The sequence below is a fragment of the Podarcis melisellensis genome (assembly GCF_964234715.1).
Source record: "Podarcis melisellensis genome assembly, chromosome: 1".
In the NCBI taxonomy this organism is placed as follows: Eukaryota; Metazoa; Chordata; class Lepidosauria; order Squamata; family Lacertidae; genus Podarcis; species Podarcis melisellensis.
Window position 1 is genome coordinate 60,177,330 of NC_138528.1, and position 19,517 is coordinate 60,196,846.

At 44.8% G+C, this 19,517-nt stretch overlaps 1 protein-coding gene across 1 annotated transcript in view; it reads left to right on the plus strand.

Annotated features, from left to right (window-relative positions):
* The first annotated feature begins 851 nt into the window (after positions 1 to 851).
* The window catches only part of SLC17A6 (solute carrier family 17 member 6), a 50,810-nt gene continuing 32,144 nt past the window's right edge, over positions 852 to 19,517 (plus strand). Inside the window, exons 1-3 of the mRNA XM_081882891.1 lie at positions 852 to 1,958; positions 5,438 to 5,690; positions 7,593 to 7,711. Of these exons, the coding sequence (XP_081739017.1) occupies positions 1,873 to 1,958; positions 5,438 to 5,690; positions 7,593 to 7,711 (458 nt within the window). The 5' untranslated portion in view covers positions 852 to 1,872. The remainder of the gene's footprint in view (positions 1,959 to 5,437; positions 5,691 to 7,592; positions 7,712 to 19,517) is intronic.

Consider the following 19,517-nt stretch of genomic DNA (forward strand, 5'->3'; position numbering starts at 1 on the left):
AGTAATTAATGGAAGTCTTGTCGAACACCATTGTCCTTCCACCAGAGGGCATCCTTAGTAAAAACATTTTAATCACAGCAACATCAGTGTATTTAGAGCACAGCAACAGGGGCACATTTTTATCAAGTAATTAAGTGTGTTGGTACCATATATTTTTTATGAATCAAGTGATCAAGGTCCAAATTCAAAATGTGCACATTTATAGGTAGATGTTTTGCCTTTCATAAAACTATACTATTGCCATCAAAATAAATAAGAACTGAATAGTGCTTTTCAATAATATGAAACTTGTCGGAGTCACTACTGGAGTATGAGAAGCCCCTGCATAGTCAGGTATTCTGTCCCTTTCACATTCCTGACATCTCACCAGGATAAGAGATTTCTACCATAATATAAATTATTGGACTATATTTTGATCAGGAGAAGCCAAATCTGAGCATGGCAGTTTGGGCCTATTGTTTAGGAAGAATAGATAAAATATTAAAATGAACTATCTATACATATTAAGGAAACACACACACACACATCAAAGATAGATACTATGGACAACCAGTCCATAGTAAAGAAATGTCATAAAATATTATGCCCATTAAATAAAGATTCAACGGTTTCCTAATTATACAATCTGAGAGGTGGCCTTACTCATCAATTTATTATAGCTTTTACTAAATCTCAGATGATTTGCTGCTTTGTTTGCAGATCACTGCTTAAAATGGTGTCTTTTTAGGGAGGAAGTGTTCAGTTTATTTTGCTATACTGCAGCAAAAGCTGCTGAAATGTGCTCTAGTGCTTGTACTGCGCAACTGGGTCAGTCAATGCTTCAGGAAAGGGAGTCAAACATGGGAATCCGAAAGTTAATTGTCAGCGTCTCGTAAACCCCCGTTTTCTTTGAGAAGTACACTGCTCTCTGGAAAACCTGGAGACGGAGAGACCTTGACTCGGCTCCTCTTTGGTTTCCATGGCATCCGCTCTTCATTGACTTCATTGTAATGAGCCCGCCCAATTCCCCTGGAACATTGATGGTGGAGGAAAGCTTCCGATTGCTCTCTCCGTGGTGCTGAAAACATTTCGGAGCACGCTCTGTTCCTTGTGCGCTATCCATGGTGCTGAAATCTCTCTGGGAGGCGCGGCAGTGAAGGAAGGTGCCGAAGAATTGCCAACTACGTCTGAAGGTGTGACCCCTGCAACTCTGCTTTAGACCACTCTTTCCAGCACTGGAGCAACTGGTTGATGTATTGCACACCAGTGCCAGAGTTTGTAACACAATCATCAGGGATTCACCCAAATTGGCATGAAGTAGGCACTGGGAAGGTTTGTATTCATCCTCTTTTGAAGTCTACATCGTCTGACGACTCACTACCTCTACCTATCCCAAATGCAGTAAACTAATCAGCACCAATCCAGGATTTTACTTACAAATTGGACTTTGAATCCAGGCGGTTCTGGTTCTCTTTTTTCAAACTCGCCATGGCTCCTCCTGCACCTTTTGCTAGTGGATCCTTCACCTCCAGGAAGACCTTCTAGTTGTGTCTAACAACTTCTGTTCTATTCAGAAATCCGTGGGCTGTATGTAGACACTCAATCGTCTCCTCTTTCTGGCGCTGGCTCTCCTCCTTTCCTCCGCGCCCACAGTTACACACATACACGCATACAGAGAATCTCTCTCTCTCTCTCTCTCTCTCTCTCTCTCTCTCTCTCTCTCTCTCACACACACACACACACACACACACACACACACCCCTCTTTATCTGGATGCACACCAATAGCCATTTTATGGAGAAAAGTTAGACATGGAACCAATATGAGCCATCATCACTGTTTATAAGGGTGCCCTAGCCAACCAAGTGAACGCCAGTTAAAACCTTTGCAGGAATGGAGTCCGTAAAACAAAGGATCCTGACCCCTGGCAAGGAGGGGCTGAAAAATTTAGCTGGGAAATCGCTGGGTCAACTCTACAGGTAAGGGATGGGATTGTCTTTGGTGGGTAAGCATATTTACCATTGTGGAGCTTCTTAAACTGTGGCTCCTGACTTCACTTCTGATACGAGGATAATTTCCCACACAGCTCTGGCCAAACGTGGGTATTATTTGTGCTCTTTGGGTTTTGCTAGCTCGGGCTTTAACTTCAACAAAACGGTATCCAAATGGTTTTGATATTTAAGCATTTAACACCCTCAGGCACCAGTGGTTTCAATATATTTGTTTCCAGACATTATCTTAGAAACACAGTCAGAAAAATCATACCAGTGTTGGGTAATTTATTCATTTTGTTCTGTGTATTTAGAACCTCACAATGAACCTCACAATAGAAAATGCTTTCTTTTATGGGAGGGAACCCTTTGCACTGTATTTGGGTTTTAGTTTACAATTTATTTATAAGAAAGTTTTTTCCCCTCCCCCCCCCCAAGGAAGAATTAGCACGGTTTTCGATTTGGATTCCCCATTCCCCAGTGTATTCGCCCTTCAGACGAAGAAAAACATGGAGATGCATAAATAATTGATAATCTAATGTCTTCTTTCTGGAACACACATAAAAGGTAGACCATAGGAAAGAGACACTGAGGGAAACGGGTGTCCTCCTACTGAACCACCCCTTTATCCTTACACAGAAATGTACTACAAAAGAAACTGTTTGAAAAAGTACCGCAGCAAACCTTAGTTACAAAAATACATCTGAATTCGATATAAATGGTTCGTCAAAATACTGCAGCCTCCCCCTTAATTAAACCAAAACCAAAACGAAACTAATTGGTAGTTAAAATAATAGCATTTGAGAATGAAAAGATAATGCCAAATTGATTAATTTATTAATCTTAAAAAATAATCATTACTATTTCCCCTTATGCACATTCAGAGTGGCAGGTTAATACTTGAATAGGAAGGTCACCTTTGGTTGAGCAAAGCCACCATTGCGGCATTCGAAGCGTTGTTTTATTGGAGAATATTAGGCTACTTTAGGGTAACATCTAGAAAACGAGGGCTGTACTAATTTATAAGCCAAAAGGTATGCAGTATTTTTATTGTAAGAGCTGGCCGTACAACCCCAAACACACACACACACCACCCCACGTATTTGCTGTCATGCCCAGCCACGTAAATATCGCCTTATTTTTACTAGAGAGGAAGAGGACAGCAACGAAATATAATAAAAGCAAAATGCTGATTTGTATGACAATCTAATACTCCCGCTATAGTCTGAAATAATTTTACAAAGCTGTCTTCGAGAATAAAGAGATATACAAACTGTGCATTTTTTCATGGTTTTTAAAAACAACTATTGTATTAAAATGTCGAATTAACTCTAGGAATGCTTAATTTCGCATTAGGCTTCGCGGGAAAAAAAGGATCTAGTTTTCTGCTCTTGATCTTAGAATTGCCTCTTTACCGTTCTGTTTCTACAAGTCTTTTTTTCTTTTTCTTTCTTTTCTAGGCATACAATAATAAGTGTTAGGAAGGAATATTTGTATGATTGTATGAGGAGGCAATGTAAACATCAGCTATTATGTGTTATTTCTGATATTGCCTGGATGAGATTAGGATCGGTTGTTTGATGTTATGCTATGTTATGTTATATTGTGTTATGCAATTAAGGTCAAGGACAGAATTCCTTGAAACTCGATATATGCATAGTATGTGTACACACACACACACACACACACACACACACAGAACATAGTAAAATACACCATATCATACCATCCAAAACCCAATCCCAATCTCCCCTCATCCAGGCAAAATAATAGATAATACACAATCGTTGATTCTAACGGGAAAAACAACTTGCATCCCTCTCCCCTAACTAGCCAGTAAAGGAATATGTGAATAAAATTAAACCCCATACCCACGTACTTCTGAGTAATCCCCATTGAACCCAAAAAGATTTACTTCTGGGTAGGCATGTATAGGACTGCTATGTTAATTCGCTCAACTGACATAGGATCCAGTACGGATCCCCGTGATGAAGAGAAAAACACTTTTGATCCTAAAATCAGCCGGTCCTGTTCCTAGATCTTAACCAATCTGTCTTTATTGACCTAGATCTCGAAGGAGTGAAGGTCACTGCTGCACTCCTGTCCAGCAGTGTAGTACCGGGGTGGGGGGTGGGTGGAAATCCCTGCAATGGAAGATCGGATTTGCAAACCGAAAGACAAACGGAATAATATTTCGATCCCATTTCCAAGCCTTCCTTTTGTGAAAGGAAAACGCTTTTCCTCCGATGGAAAAACTAAGGGAAATTAAGGCAGGCGCACAACTTGAAGGGCGAGAAACAGCAGCGTGCCTGGAATCAATGGGAATTCAATATTGCTAAGGAACGTTGGGGTGGCCATTCAGATCCCTCCCCATTTGCCATAACAGCAGTGAGAGAAAGGGCGCTCGCCTCGCCTATGCACTGCCTGCTTATTCCCACCCACCGACCCTCTGAGGTCCTCGAAAGGAGGGAAGCCTTGCTTGGGAGCGCTGAGTTTTCCACACCGAGGGAGCCGTGCGCCCATTACACGTTCCTCGGTGTCTTTTAAACCTTCAAGCGCGGGCTTCCCGACAAGGAAGGCCTTCATTCGCGGCCGCCTTGGGATGTAGCTGGAGTGCAGGCCCGGCTGACTGAAAAAGCGCCAGGCGGCCATTTTGAGTGCTGGCAGAAAAACCAGACAACTGGCCGTCGCCTCTGAAAGGAAAAAAAAAGGCGCCCTTTCCCTTCTCAATAGGCCTCACCGGGCCTTATGGGCTTGCACACTCCAACCCCCAACCCTCACTGTATGAGAGAGTTAAAGCCCTTTCTCTAAAAGGCAAGCAGACGTGGGTTTCGGCCCCCCTTTCCAGGATATGTTTCTGGTTGCAAAGTAGCCCAACATGGCGTCTCCGCAGTCGAACGCCTCCCATACATCAGGAGACACATAAGGAATGGAGGGGAGGGGGAAGGAATCAAGAAGCCTGGCAGGGGCGCCTCATTGAATTGCTTCGTGAAACCCACGCAGGAGATGGAAACGTTTCCTAAATCACGCCTGCCAACCCCTCGGGTGTTGTGGCGGGATATTTGTCACTGGTGAGGGAAATAAACGTGTGCCGAAGCCCCCTTTCCCTTTCCAAACTTTAATGTAGGGCAGATCTCATCTGCAACAGAAGGGCCCCGGGTTCATTCTTGGGCCTGAAACGCTGGAAGGTCACTCTCCGTCAGGGCAGACAGTCCTTCCTGAACTAGGCGGACCAAGGATCCGGCTAAGTGGAAAGCAGTACACTATGTTGCTACATATCCCCAGCGAGGTTTAGCACTCGCTAAATTGATTTTTAAGGCACGCTCCTGGTTCAGATTAAGCCCTGAATCTTTAACCTTGCTTTAACCTCTGCCACCCACTGCGGGCAAAAATAAAATCCTGAAGATAAATGAGGCCAGGGGATTGGAGTCCCTTGACTGAGATCGTGTCCTCTTTGGTTTGGGCAGAGTCCTCGAGAAGAAGCAGAAGACCGGCGACACCATCGAGCTGACGGAAGATGGGAAACCCTTGGAGCAGCCCGAGAAGAAGGCGCCCCTGTGCGACTGCACCTGCTTCGGGCTCCCGCGGAGATACATCATCGCCATCATGAGCGGACTGGGCTTCTGCATCTCTTTTGGGATCCGCTGTAACCTGGGAGTAGCCATCGTGGACATGGTCAATAACAGCACTATACACCGAGGAGGGAAAGTCATCAAAGAGGTGAGAGAGAGAGACACACGTTGAGACAGTTCTCCTCTTCCACCTGCACCATCATGACTCCCAAACGCCCTTCAGGCGTCCATTTTAACAACATAGGCTAGACTCTAAGAGAGGTGGCCTGTATGTCGTCGTTTGACTTCAATGTTTAGGGAAAGTTTCTTTAAGCAGAATTGAAAAAACCATTGCAAAGAGACCATTCATTTGGTTTTGATCCATTTTTTCCTCCTCTTTCTCTCGTTCCAATTCATTCACCCGCCTCATTTTCTGTTTCTTTTTTCTTCCCCCGTTTAAAACCAGACTCAGTTTTGCTGTCGTTGGTATGAGAATTTGGTGCACCTGTTGGCTTTTCCTACTGCTTTCTTTCCGTGGAGCTCGGAACGGGCTTACATGGTTTGCTCCCCAAGCATTTTATATTCACAGCCCTGTGAGGTCGAGAAAGAACGTAGCTGGCCCGAGATCATCCCATGAGCTTCCTGGCTGAGTGGGGCTTTGAACCTAGGGTACCCCACCCATAAATTAAAAAATGTAGCTCCCCCACTTTCTTACACACAAATGTATTTTAGACGACGACCAGCTGCAAGGAACTCGTAGCCCAAGGCACACCTGGAAGCAGGTCCCATTGAGTTCAATTGAACTTACTTCCAATTAGGTGAGGCCAGGAGGACCGCAACCGCAATCGATTGAAAATCCTAAATTATTCAGCTGTGAATGGGGGTGAAAGCAGTCCAGGAGCCCGCACCCCACCCTGAGTCGGATCATGATGCTCCGCTTCCTGCTTTCGCCTCTTCAGTTCAAACCCAGAGCTGGTCCCAAGCTCAGACTTCAGCCGTTACATGGCAGCGTCTGCGCTCCGCACTTGCCAAAATCGATAGGGAACAGGGCAGAGGTGGTCCCTCTGGACAACTGCTATTTTAGACCCTTAAACATACTTATATGCCTAATAAATAATAATCATTACACCAAGCGGCCAAAAACGACGAAAGACGTTTGTTTTCCCCCTAGCTCTCTGGAAACTTCGGAATTAAGGAGATGACGGTCCATCAGTTGTTTTTCACATCGCGATTGTCAAATCAGGTCCGTCTTGGTTTTTTAAAAGCGAGGGAAGGAATCTTTATTAAGAATATGAGGAAAGCGAAGCAAATCTATATCAAGCCCCTAAACTCGGAGGGAAGGTGAAGCTTAGCTTATAGGCGGATAAATGCACGTCGCTTCAACAAGTTTTTCCCCTTTATTATCTTTTTTGCTTTGGTGAGAAGAATAGCAAGGTGTTTGTGTCCAATGGAAAAACAAACAAATCACCACATAGTAATCGAGAACGTGAAATGGCTCACAAAATAACACACTACCCCCGCCCCCAACCATTTCTCCCAAGGAAAAAACCAGACTAACACAAAGTGGCAAAGGTATCTTATTTATACAATGAAATAAATTGCTGGACGGATCCGTTTCAAACACTGTTGTGTTCAGAAGCTTTTGAACATTATGTTTGATTTGAACCTGGCGATCGCCCAGGATCCACTTGTGACCCTTTTCAAATATAGTCGACCCCCTCTACTCCCCAATATGCTAACCTGGAATCATAAAGTCCCAGAGTACAGTATCCTCCTAGTACAATAATATAAATACTACTAATAATTAAGAATGAACAGGAATTAAGAATATATAGGTTACAGAGACGTTAGCAATCCCCATCCTTAAAAACCCCAATGTGTTTGTTTGGGATAATTGTTGAATTTAGCAGCGTCAAGGGAAACCACATTCATATTCTGTGGTTGACAGCTGCAGGTACCCTCCGTGGACCTTGGCTTAGCACCGACCTGTCCTTTCTAAATGACTGCTTACAACGCATCTTCTTTTTCTTCCCTCTGTCTTTCCTTTCCTTGGTTTGGTCGCTTTCGGAAGAAAGCGAAGTTTAACTGGGATCCGGAGACGGTTGGCATGATCCACGGTTCTTTTTTCTGGGGCTATATAATCACGCAGATCCCCGGGGGATATATTTCATCCAGGCTGGCAGCTAACAGGTAATGGCAACCCGATCTCTCCCCTCCTCCACGTGCGAAGTAAGTAAACAAAGAGCGAGATGTCTGCTCCGCATGGTGTTGGGTTATTCTATGGTTGGTGTTTCTGCTGACACGGGAAGAGGCAAAGAGCAGCGGGGACCTGTTGTTGTCTCAGGGCTGGTTCTTTTCCTGCATGGGCTGTTGAAAAGAAACAGCCTCCTGTCTTGGGGAAACCTCGATGAGCCACACTGCGGAGCTCAACCCCCACCCCGCTATGGTGCAAAGCGTAGCAGCGCAGTGCGGAGTGGTGCTCCCCATCCGCCAGTACGTGGGCGCAGACTCAGAGGCCAGAATAGTTTGGCTTTGCAGCCAATCTTTGTTGGTGGAGCGACAGACTGTTTTTGTGTTAGACGAACTGAACAGAAGGGGAATTCTCTCACGCTTAGGAGACAAGGCAGGGCACCTCCAGTGGTACATACAGCCAGGACTCTGCTTTTACGCCTCTCCTCCAGCCCATCTTTAGATGGGATTCTGTTTAGCTTCTGGCATTTCTGCCCCAAAGTCCTGTTTTGAGGGCACTACTGGACACACCATCCCTGGCAGAGTCTCTCGCTCTCCCTACCAAGGATTTCTGGTCTTTTGCCGCAAATTTCCAAATGAATACATTTCAGTTCATTCCGGAATAAAACCCACCACCGGTTCTGTGCAACTAAATCCCATGAGACTTGCTCCCAAAGAAGCGTCTATGGCAGGCATGGCTAAACTTGGCCCTCCAGGTGTTTTGGGACTACAACTCCCATCATCCCTAGCTAACAGGACCAGTGGTCAGGGATGATGGGAATTGTAGTCCGAAAACATCTGGAGGGCCAAGTTTGGCCATGCCTGGCTATGGGATTGCAGCCTAAACACTGTTTTGCTGGGTGTGTGACTCAGTTCTAGCTGAAATCACTGCCATTTTAACCCGAAATCTGAGATTATTCTTTAAACGGTCATCGTTTATTATCGATCATTTCGGTTCATGTCGCGTCTTTCAGTTTCAACATGCAGCGCCCAAAGCTGCTCATAACAATGACAACCCAAAAAGGGGGCGGAGAGTCCATGCTCCCTTCCAAGCCCAGTTGAAACGAAGTATTTTGATAGCTGAAGTAATAAAAAACACAACATTGACTTTCAGTTAAATGCTTCAGCTTAACTAAATTGATTATTGATTATAATAGTCATACTCTACTAGTAGTACTTACTATTCAGTTAGCAGATTAACAATTGTACACATTTTCGTCGGACCGAAACCCACGGGTTCGTGCTAGCAAAACACCAATCTCCTGTTTTTACATTGTTATTATTGGTTTTAATGTTACACTTTATGATATGTATTGTTCCTGGCGTTGTTTCCAGATACTATTATTCAGGCATTAAGATATTATTCATATATGAAAGCCCTGTTGTTGTTTTTTGTTGTTGTTTTTTGCACGTCACTGAAACGCAGTATACTCGTTCGCTCGCTTGCTCGACGGTTCGGAACTATTTCATGCGGTCTGGCTGGGCTCTCTGTTATAACGTCTACTTCAAGTAGAGAAAAGTCCATTTGTTTCGCTCAGGTTATATATAACCCGCAAAGCTTTTTGGGAAGCTGTCGATGGGGAGTCGAGTGCGTTATTATTAATTATCCCCCCCTTTTTATTTATTTATTTAAACAAAAAGACTCTGCGTATCTCTCAGATGAAAGGTGGGGGTCCTTATTAATGGGCAGCCGAAGGGGAGCTGAATGAGGCGCCCGCTGCACGAAGCAGGAGAGGAAAGTGCTTTCCAAGAGAGATTTGCACAATGAAAGGGAAGTGCAGATGGCGCGGGGTCTTAAGGCTCCGTTTCTATGGCGCCTGCCAAGGAGGTTTCAGGCACCCGGGGGGCGATTCTACCTGTTAATTAGATCCTCGGAGGATTCCCGGGCGCAGGAGGCATTCAGAGCCATCCTCTCTGGGAGGAGCAAGGGGGGTCCTAGCGCCGCGCGCTCTCCAACCCGGAAGCAGGCGGCCCCGGGCAGGGACTGGATGTTCCAAAGAACATAGTCTCCGCGCGTAGAGGCCCTATAGACCAATCCATCAGCCAATGCAGACGTGCTGATCGCTCCCCGAATCGATCGCCTTTCCACCCACGCCGCCTGCTCCGACCCTGCGCTTGCAGCTCTGAATGGGGAATGTTTGTGCTATTACAAAACCCCTCCCTCTCCTAGTCCGCAGTCATGAATCAAAGTAACTGTGTTCACACACGCGCGCGCATCTCGCTTGCCTAGCTCTCTGGGGTGGGAGGCGGATGTCAACCCGATCGTCATTTCTTGCCCTGGGCAAGATTTCCACCGGTTGTTTGGCTTGAGTAAAAAAGGAATCAAACTACTCCGGGTCTTTATCTGCACAAATGGGAAACGGGGTTAGCTGTAGATTGAATTTCCAAAGGGGAAGCGGGTGCGGGTGGAATCGGACGCAGGGAAAAGTCCTGCAGGAAAGCTTGCTTTCCCTGAACATCTCAATGCGACTCTATTAAACTGAATTTTACGTCGGATGGGAGAGCACCACCTGATCTAGAATCTGCGCTGATTTAAGGCTTACCTGGGAGTAAGCCCTGTTGTACTCGGTGGACCTTTCTTCTGAGTAGACGTGCATAGGACTCCCAATTCAGATTAACCGGAATACAGTGGTACCTCGGGTTACATACGCTTCAGAATACAGACTCCGCTAACCCAGAAATATTACCTCGGGTTAAGAACTTTGCTTCAAGATGAGAACAGAAATGGTGCTCTGGCGGCGCAGCGGCAGCAGGAGGCACCATTAGCTAACGTGGTGCTTCAGGTTAAGAACGGACCTCCGGAACGAATTAAGTACGTAACCAGAGGTACCACTGTATACAGTTTGGAAAGGCAGAAGTAAGACCTAATCCACTTCCCCCCGAACCAGCTCCTGGATTGCTCCTTCAGCCTCCCCAAAGTCGTGCGTGTGCGGGGGTGGGGGGTCGTCTTCTTTAGCCCTAAATCTCTCCGAATTTATAGTTTTGCGATTATAGTTGTGCGAACTGGTAAGATGTGGAGGGAGAGGAATGGCACGTAACTAATTCGGAATGCGTAAAGGAAGACAGCGACAAGATGGAAACCGAGGAAATGGCGACTCATGACAGTCAATCTGTGAACGTGTACTGTAGGTTTAGATGCCAAAACAAGGGCAATTCTCCATAGAACCGATCGTGGCCGATATTATAAATCAAACCTGTATGCTTAAAAGGCGCATTGAAATCAGATCACCTGCTAGGTTCTAAATCAATGCAATAGGCATTCTATCCACCATTTTGGAAAAAAAGTCCAGTTGTATTTCGGGGCGGAGGGGAGCCTTGTAATACAGTACATACATACATACATACATACATACGAAAGCTGGGAGTTTTTATTTACAGTACTCTCTTCTGGGCGAAGGGCCCGAGGTTTCCTTAGGTGGCTCATATTAAGTTCTGTTCATAGGCCTGGATTTGGCTTTACAACAATGAATTTTTATTCTATAGGCAAATATGGGTGGCGTGGCGACTGAGACATCCTGCTTTGGAGCAGCTGGGCTAGTGTCTCCATCCAGACCTACCAGCCGGGCTCCGCCCATATTGGGGAAGTCATTGCGTGTTCCACCACCAACCACAATCCACACTTGAGACAATAGGAGTGAGTGGACATTTCATCCATACGAATGAATGGATGGTTCCTCCATGTGAATAAACGGATAGTTTCCCCATACCAGTGCATGGCCATTTCTTCCATAGGAGTGAATGGTTATCTCCTCCATAGGAGGATTCCTTCTCCATTCACTTGGATGGAGCTGGGAAAAAAGACTGGGGCGATTGTGTTCCACATTACTGGAATAAGTGTCATCTCGCACTGGAGCCATCTCCAGGGTTCTGTGGGTGCTTCGGCACCCACAAGAATATATTTGATAACCTGTTATCTCGGGGTATCTGTCCAAAGCCAGCAATATTGCAAAGGCAGTCAATATGGTGCGGTTGTGAATCTTTGACCTACAACCATTTATCAGCGCCGCTAGCACAACCAATGTTCAGGGATGAGAGAGCTGCAGGGGAGGGCATCGCGTTAGCTACCTTTGCGGCAGAAAATGGCACTGAGTTGTTTTTATGGTGAGCATTATGGGCATGGGCATAGCCAGGATTTTTGCTAGGAGGAGCAGGACTTTGGTTAGGGGGGACAGAACGGCATTGATTGGTCAGTTAGTTAGGTATTTCTATTGTTTTACTTGACCTAGGGGGCAGTTGCCCCCGGCTCCCCCCCCCCTACTCCCATGATTATGGGAAAATCTGGAAACTTGGAAGAATGAGGAGCAAGGGCAGCGCTTTCCAAACTGGTCTGCGCGCTCCACGGTGCAATACTGTAGAATGGCTCCATCACGTTACAAGGGGTTTCCGATGGGCGAGCGGAGCGAGGCAGGCAGACGGTCTCTTTGGGGAGACAGGGAGAGGGCGGCATGATTTCAGACTGCGGAGGATATGTAGCTATTTGTTTCTGGCCAGGAAGCGCCAGGCTCGCTGGTCTCCTCATCAGCAATCGGGGATTATTTACTAAACCGTAATTGTAGCCATTTTCGAATAATGCCATGCATTTCCCCAATACAAAGGGGGAATGAAAGCCCCAGTTAACACACATTCAGGTGCCCATCAGAGAGCTCTTCTTACCAAGTCCATTTAGTCTCGAGTTAAAGAGGAAATAACGATTGCGCTTTTATCCTATTAGCCGAGCCTTTAAAGGAGCGGACGACGTCGCCAGTCTTCCCTGGTGCCGTCCTCCCCCCCACCATTGACTTTGTATTTTCTGTCCAGTCAAATCCATCACAGTTGCGTGCACCCCGCTTCACCCCTTATGCCCAGTTTCAAGACGCGCAATGAACGGAGAGTGAATGAATGGTGTCGTGCTGTTAATTAGGAGCAGGGCGCGATCCCTTCACAAGTTATACTACACGGGGAACGTTTGTAAAGAGTGCAATATTTTAATCCAGTGTTTTCTCAGATCCAGTTAACTCACATCAGCAGAACCGTCAAACAGTCAGTTCGTCATTCAGGGATTTCTAAGGTGATTAACTTTCTTGGTTGTTTTTTTTAAACAGTGTAATCAATAAATGAACTGATTAAAAGGGTAGGTATAGAATACAGGTGATGCTTTCAGGGTTTCAGAAGACTCTAACAGGGTCAGTTTGAAGGGGAAAAAACCCCTGAAAACAAACGATCTGAAATCCATGATCAAAACTGAAAAACTCTATAAATAAAAAAGCTAGAAATACAAATAAATTGCCCCCCCCCCGCCCTCCCATTGTAAAGGATGAACACTTTATTGCGAGGGACAGCTCTAATTAAAACCTGATTAAAAACCCAAACATTAATCTGAGATTAATTAATAAAATCAATTACACAGATTTAAATCAACAACACCATTAACAAGCTGTTGTCATGCACACTGCACAGTACTAAAAGTACTCTTACAAATCAGCTCTAGCAAGGAAAATTAAATAATACTCAAATACATGGATGTGTCTTGTGCAGCAGATCTTTTTATCATGACTGAACTAAAATGACTAAAGGTAATAATAATACATACTTTAATAAATACACTTCATCCTTTCAAATGTTGATAACATAGTGGTGTTTTAATTTTTAAAAAATTGCTCAGAGCTGTCCAGATTGATGACAATGACCTTTATTTTTATATAAATGTCATGCATCAGCAGACTCCATTTTCACGTGCATGCACCTATTTGACTGAAGAGAGAGAGAGAAGATTGGCATGCAAAAACATCAGCGTATAAGAAGACCCCTGCTGGATCAGGCCAAGGCCCATCAGGGCCGTCTTAATCATATCCAGTGTGTGGTGCAAAACTCTCTCCAGCAAACCCCCCCCCCCCAGTTTCCCAGAATTTTTTAGGAAGGATGGTGCTGCCAGAGGGGCTGGAGGAGGTGGGCAGTGGCTGGAGGGTGGCTCCTCTGGTGGGGAAGAGGTAGAGGCTCAGCTGGCTGCTTCAGCACAGCATGGCAGAGGCGGGCAAGGGCAGCAAGCTGATGCTGGGAGGTGCCACGTCCAGCCTCTGCCTTTTCCCTGGTGCCCTCCAGAACTTGGCGCCCTGGTGCCCCACGCCTCTATGGGTAAGACACCCCTGGGCCCATCTAGTCCACCATCCTGTTCTTATAGTGGCCACCCAGATGCCTATGGGAAGCCCACAAGTAGCACCTGAGTGCAACAGTGTGCTTCCCTCCTGCAGTTCCCAGCAACTGGTTTCCAGAAGCATATTGCCTCCAACAGTGAATTATAACAGTAATTATTATTTCTATAATTATGAAATTGTAGAAATATTGTGGGTGGCTAAAAATTTGCAGGTGACTTTTGAGAACAATGGTGTCATAAGTTTTGGATGTTTTAACTTGGATGGGAGAATGGACTATGGAAGTTCTATGGAAACAGTTTGTCTATCCAAATTCAGGGCACACATTTCAGTAGATTTTCTGTCTAGTCTCAGCTAGATTATCTGTTGAACAGGTTGTGGAAGAGCTAACTGGCTTCTGAAAGGTTTCCCCAACTGCACTAGAACAGTGGTTCCCATCCCTAGGATAATTCTAATTGCACAGAAAATGTGCAAGACTATTCAGAGACATTATTTAGGCTTTGGCCTAAAGTTTATGGTTGGAACTTCACCCTACTCCTTCAGATGACTCTACCATAGAAGCATAGGATAATGATTCAGACCACTGGCCCATGTAACTTGAGCAGTGGTGGCTCTCCAGGGTTTCAGACAGGGAACTCCTCAGCTGTACCTTGATATGCCAGGTATACAAAAAATGTGCTCCAACACTGGAGTGCAGGGAGCTGCTAATCCATGGTGTACATGCTTTTGTTTTTGTCATAGCACTCTGTCTCAGGAATGCCCCTCCCCCAGGGCATATTTGTCACTGCCATTCCATGTTTTAATTTTTTTAAATTTTCATGAAACAGGATATAAGTATGGGCATATCATTATCAAAACAATTGGTTTCCCCCCTCCCCCAGACCAGAAGACTAATACATTAAAAGATTCCCATAGATCTGTATGTGCAGCTGGCGGGTGCCAGTCATCAGAGTGTTCATGTGAATACTTTATAAAGGGATGTCGTATTTCAGTAAAATTGCCTGTATCAGTTGCATCATTCAGGGCACACACTCTCTTAGTTTCTCAGATAAAGCAATTGTCCATTCTTCCTGTTTCCATTGTGTGATATGTAGATCAGGCATAGGCAAACTCTGGCCCTCCAGATATTTGGGACTACAATTCCCATCATCACAAACTAACAGGACCAGTGGTCAGGGAAGATAGGAATTGTAGTCCCAAACATCTGGAGGGCCGAAGTTTGCCTATGCCTGTTGTAGATTATCAAATTCTTTCCAGTTTTTTTTGCTATGAGCAATCGTGCTGCCATGATGTATATATTGAAGCCTTTGGAGAAATTTCTGAGCTGAGAATCCTATGAACCTAGATAGAACCCACAACATAATATGAACAGAATATGAATATGAAATAAACAATGAAAATCTATAGCAGGTTATTAATTGGCAGAATTTCCAAATCTGGTTAGAATTCTGGATTAGTTACAATGCACTTGTAATTCTGTAATGAATCAAACATTTTACCTGGGAATAAGTTCCTTAACTTTCAAGTAAGTTTCTGTTCCACTATATTACTATTCTGTTCCACTACTTCTAACTATATGTGTTCCAGACTAGAGTATGAGATTGTAGAATGCTTGAGTTGCTGAAGACACAAAATGTCCCTAATACTTCCAGTACAAATGGAATTCAACTTTCATACAGTACTTTATCTTACACCCAGTGATTCCCAACCTTAAACACTTTTAATGGAAATAAGACCCATTGGTTTTCATATAGTATATTTCCAAGTACAATATTAAAGATGTAACATTGTCATCCTAAATACTCTGGAAGCATCGGCTGTTAAAGCCAATGTATCTTATTCCTTGGAAATAGAAAATCTGCATAGTGCTGACTGGTACTAAATGTATTTACTTATCTTAAAATTTTTATTCCTTCTTTTGACCACAAGACAGTTCAGTAAATTCCCTAAACCCAAAAAATAGATTATAGGGTGTGGAAGATAAGACTTTTGCACAGCACTCGGCTTGAACAAAACAACATCTCCCTGTGTAGCATCTAAAAATGGAAGAGGGTTTCATTAGTCTATTCATTCCAGAGGCATCTCTTCTCTCATGAGGTGCATAGAGATCTGCCATTGGAGGAACATAATTATGACATCACCATGAATGCTCTAAGGGCAGAGAATAGGAACAAAAAGGTGTTTGCTGTGGAGTCATGAGGGTTTAATTTAGCACAGCCACTCCTTTCCTTTCAGGGAAATTCTCAATGAAAAATTAGAAGCCTGGGATCAACTTTCCATTGATTAAATATTAAGAAATCCATTGCATAGGGCTTTTCTATAGCTTTTATGGGCAATTATTCGCTACTGTAACAGTTTTGCCAGCATAACTCATATGAACCTGAGTTCAGGAACATTAACTGATCTAGCCCAGAAAAAGGCAATATACCAAGACCTACTTTTCCTTCTTTCACTCCACTTGAATCTCACCCTTTCCCCGAAACACCATGATGCTGAGGCAGTGATTTATCAAAGAGCCCATCCAGAGAGTTTGGGGCATTTGAACCAATTTTGACAGTCCAAATCTAAATTCAGCACTTCATCTGTGCATTAGACTAGTCTGCCCCTTCTTTAGACTCTAGAGACATGATGTTCTACCCGCTACACCTAGTACCGTATGTAATGAGCTTGAGCAGACCAGTGATCTTGTAGTTTTCTGCCGCCCTTGAATTTCTTTGGATAGGGACCAGTATTTTATAATAAAAATATTGGTATGGTAACTAAGTAGATCATCAGAATGACTAATCAAAACATTTTCATCTATTAACAGCATGCTCTGAATCAGACAGGAGGTTTTTTTTATAAAAAAGAATGATTTTAAAAATACAAATATGCAAAAGGGGGGAGGGGAGCCCAGCAGGTACCAGTTTAAGAGAGGCATCCCTTCTCATATCAGAGGAGATGCCTAATTTAAATGGTACCTGTAAAGTGACATGTACATTATGAATAATCTAAAAACAAAAATATGCTTTTGACCCTTCAGAACAATTGTTATCCATATATTCATTTCTGAGATTTACTTCCAACAAACAAACAAACAAACAAGATTACTTGGGTTTTCTGGAATGATATCATACCCCCCCGCCCCCTGCCATCCACAGATAGCATTCATTATTTCTGAAGGACCAAAGTGAATCTACCATCTTAGGTCTGAGTTTTATTCAGACCATCTTCATCAGATTACCACAAATAACTGATAGGAACATTCACATGTAGGTTCATTAGTATCACATATCTGCAATTACTCAGTCAAATTATACATTTTCTTTAAAGGCAGCTAATAGCAATTGAAGCATCTCATTTGCTTTTAAGGAGCAGTCTTGAATGTCACTATTATAGTTGCTCCTCTTAAAGTGGCCAGTGTCTAAGGAGGCTGTGCATTAGCATGATCTCTTGTGAGAGCAGGTGACCCTCTATAGTACAGTTCCAGCACTCCATTTGATCTTCATTTTGGAGTCTTAATTGAGCTAACTTACTTTCCTTTGAAAGCCCAAAATATGTCATTTCACATCATCACAGAGTTAATAATTTATCTGAGAAATATAATTGTAATGGGCTTGTTTGATGATGTGATATTTCAAATGGGCATATTGGTTTGTTAGGGTTTTTTTTTTTTTTTTTTGCTAAATGTATGAATTATTTAAACAATGGGGTGCTGGTAGTATTTTTTTTAAAAAAAGAAATCAATCATTCACTGCTTGTAAGAATTAATTCTGATTGCATGAGTTGTCCCACACAACCATTGTACCAGACAGGAACAGAACAGTTGTGTCTTCATATTTCTTATCCAAAATTCTCTTCGTATGTTCTTGCTATTATAGCTGGTGTTTGGTCCTAGTAACTTTAGATTTATATCAACATCATCAGCTGTCAGGGAGCTGACATCTAAAGCGCCGGAGGCGCAAAGGCTCACTGAGGGTGAGAGAGCAGTAGCAGCGGAAGAGGGAACCAGTAGAGGGCGAGCAAGAACTCCAAGGGAAAGTGAGTCGGAGGGATGGCTCAGAGACGCTTCAAGCGAAACCAGTGGGGAGGTCTCAGGACCTCCTATAGGGACACCCACACCTCGACGGAAACTGTCACGCCGAGAGGCCAGACGACGTGTTTCCGTTAAGGAGCTTTTATGTTGGAAACGTTTCCGAAAGCAGCCACTTTCGGATTCTACTAGTGATTGACGCAGCCATGCTGGAGGGGCTCCGTCACAGGCAGAGGTTTGAAAGCCTGATCAAACTCTGAGGGACTTGCATTTTACGCACAAGCAGCTCATCGTCCCATCACAGCAATCCGAAAGTCTCCGAAAGCCAGCTTGTGCAGGGAGAAGCATCATGAGCAATCCAGCCGGAACCGGGGAAGCAGGAGCAGCTGGAGGAGGTCCAAGCCTGGAAGAAAGGTACAGGGCGTTGGAGATCCAGTTGGCGCTGCAAACGGCGAGGCTTGAGGAGAGGAGGGCTCAGGATGCAGAAAAGGGAAAGGAGAAAACCACCCCGCTCGCCAGAAAGGTGCCAGGATTGGTGCAGAAATTCGGGAGGGATCCCAGGAACTATCATGCCTTTAGAACAGAGATGCAATACGCTCTAAACTTGCAGTTTGATGACTTCCCCGATGAGGAATCGCGAGTGGCGTATGTGATTGGCCATCTCGAATCCGGGGCGAAAGATTGGGTTAGACCCCTGATGGCAGCGAATAATGAGATCTTAAAGGACACGAGGAAGTTTTTTCGTGCCATGGACCTGATGTTTTCCAGCGATATTGAGCAGGGGGTGGTGCGAAGGCAGTTAATGGCTTGCCAGCAAGGAAGCAGATCTGTCCGTGAGTACTGGACTGAATTTACCATGTTGATTCACAAATTGGGGTGGGACCTATCGGCGGAGCCCATCCAAATGCTTTTCGAAGAGGGGCTTTCTTCAACCGTCAAAGATGAGCTTTCCCGGGGCCCCAGGGCGGAGTCTATGGACCAGTTAACCAAATCTGCGCTGGCCATAGGAGCGCGCCAGGAGGCGAGGGCTATGGAAAAGCGGGAAGGGAAAGGAGACCGTTGGAGGGAGTTCCGCATTCCAGACATTCCAGAGCCACCTTTCCCGCCGGCAGAGCCGATGGAAGTTGGAACAGCGCGGGCGCGCGCAGTTTCAAATCCCAGTGAAGGGCGGAAAAAGGAGGGAAAGAGCGCCAAGAGATGTTATCTCTGCCAACAGCCAGGGCACTTTGCCAGAGTTTGCCCACAAAGAAAGGAATGGCAAGGGATGGCAGGAGCTGTTGGGGGAAAGGAAGAGGAAGGCAAGGAGCAAGTAAAAGCCAACGCCTGGCTGCCACCGTTGGGGCACAGCAGCCAGGCCAAAGAGCAATGAAAGTGCCCATGCCAGAACCCCCCAGACCCGCTTTAGTGATAGAGGTGTTACTAGAACTGCCAAACGGACACCCACTAAAGGTCAAGGCGCTTTTGGATTCAGGCAGCTCCTGTAATTTCATGAGTAAGGAGTTTGCAGCTGAGCACCAGATACAGACTATCCCTTTAAGTAACCCCTTGCAGGTGACTACGATTGACGGCAGAGAGCTGTTGGGGGGAGAAGTTAGCCAACAGACTGTCCCGATGATAATGAGAGTGG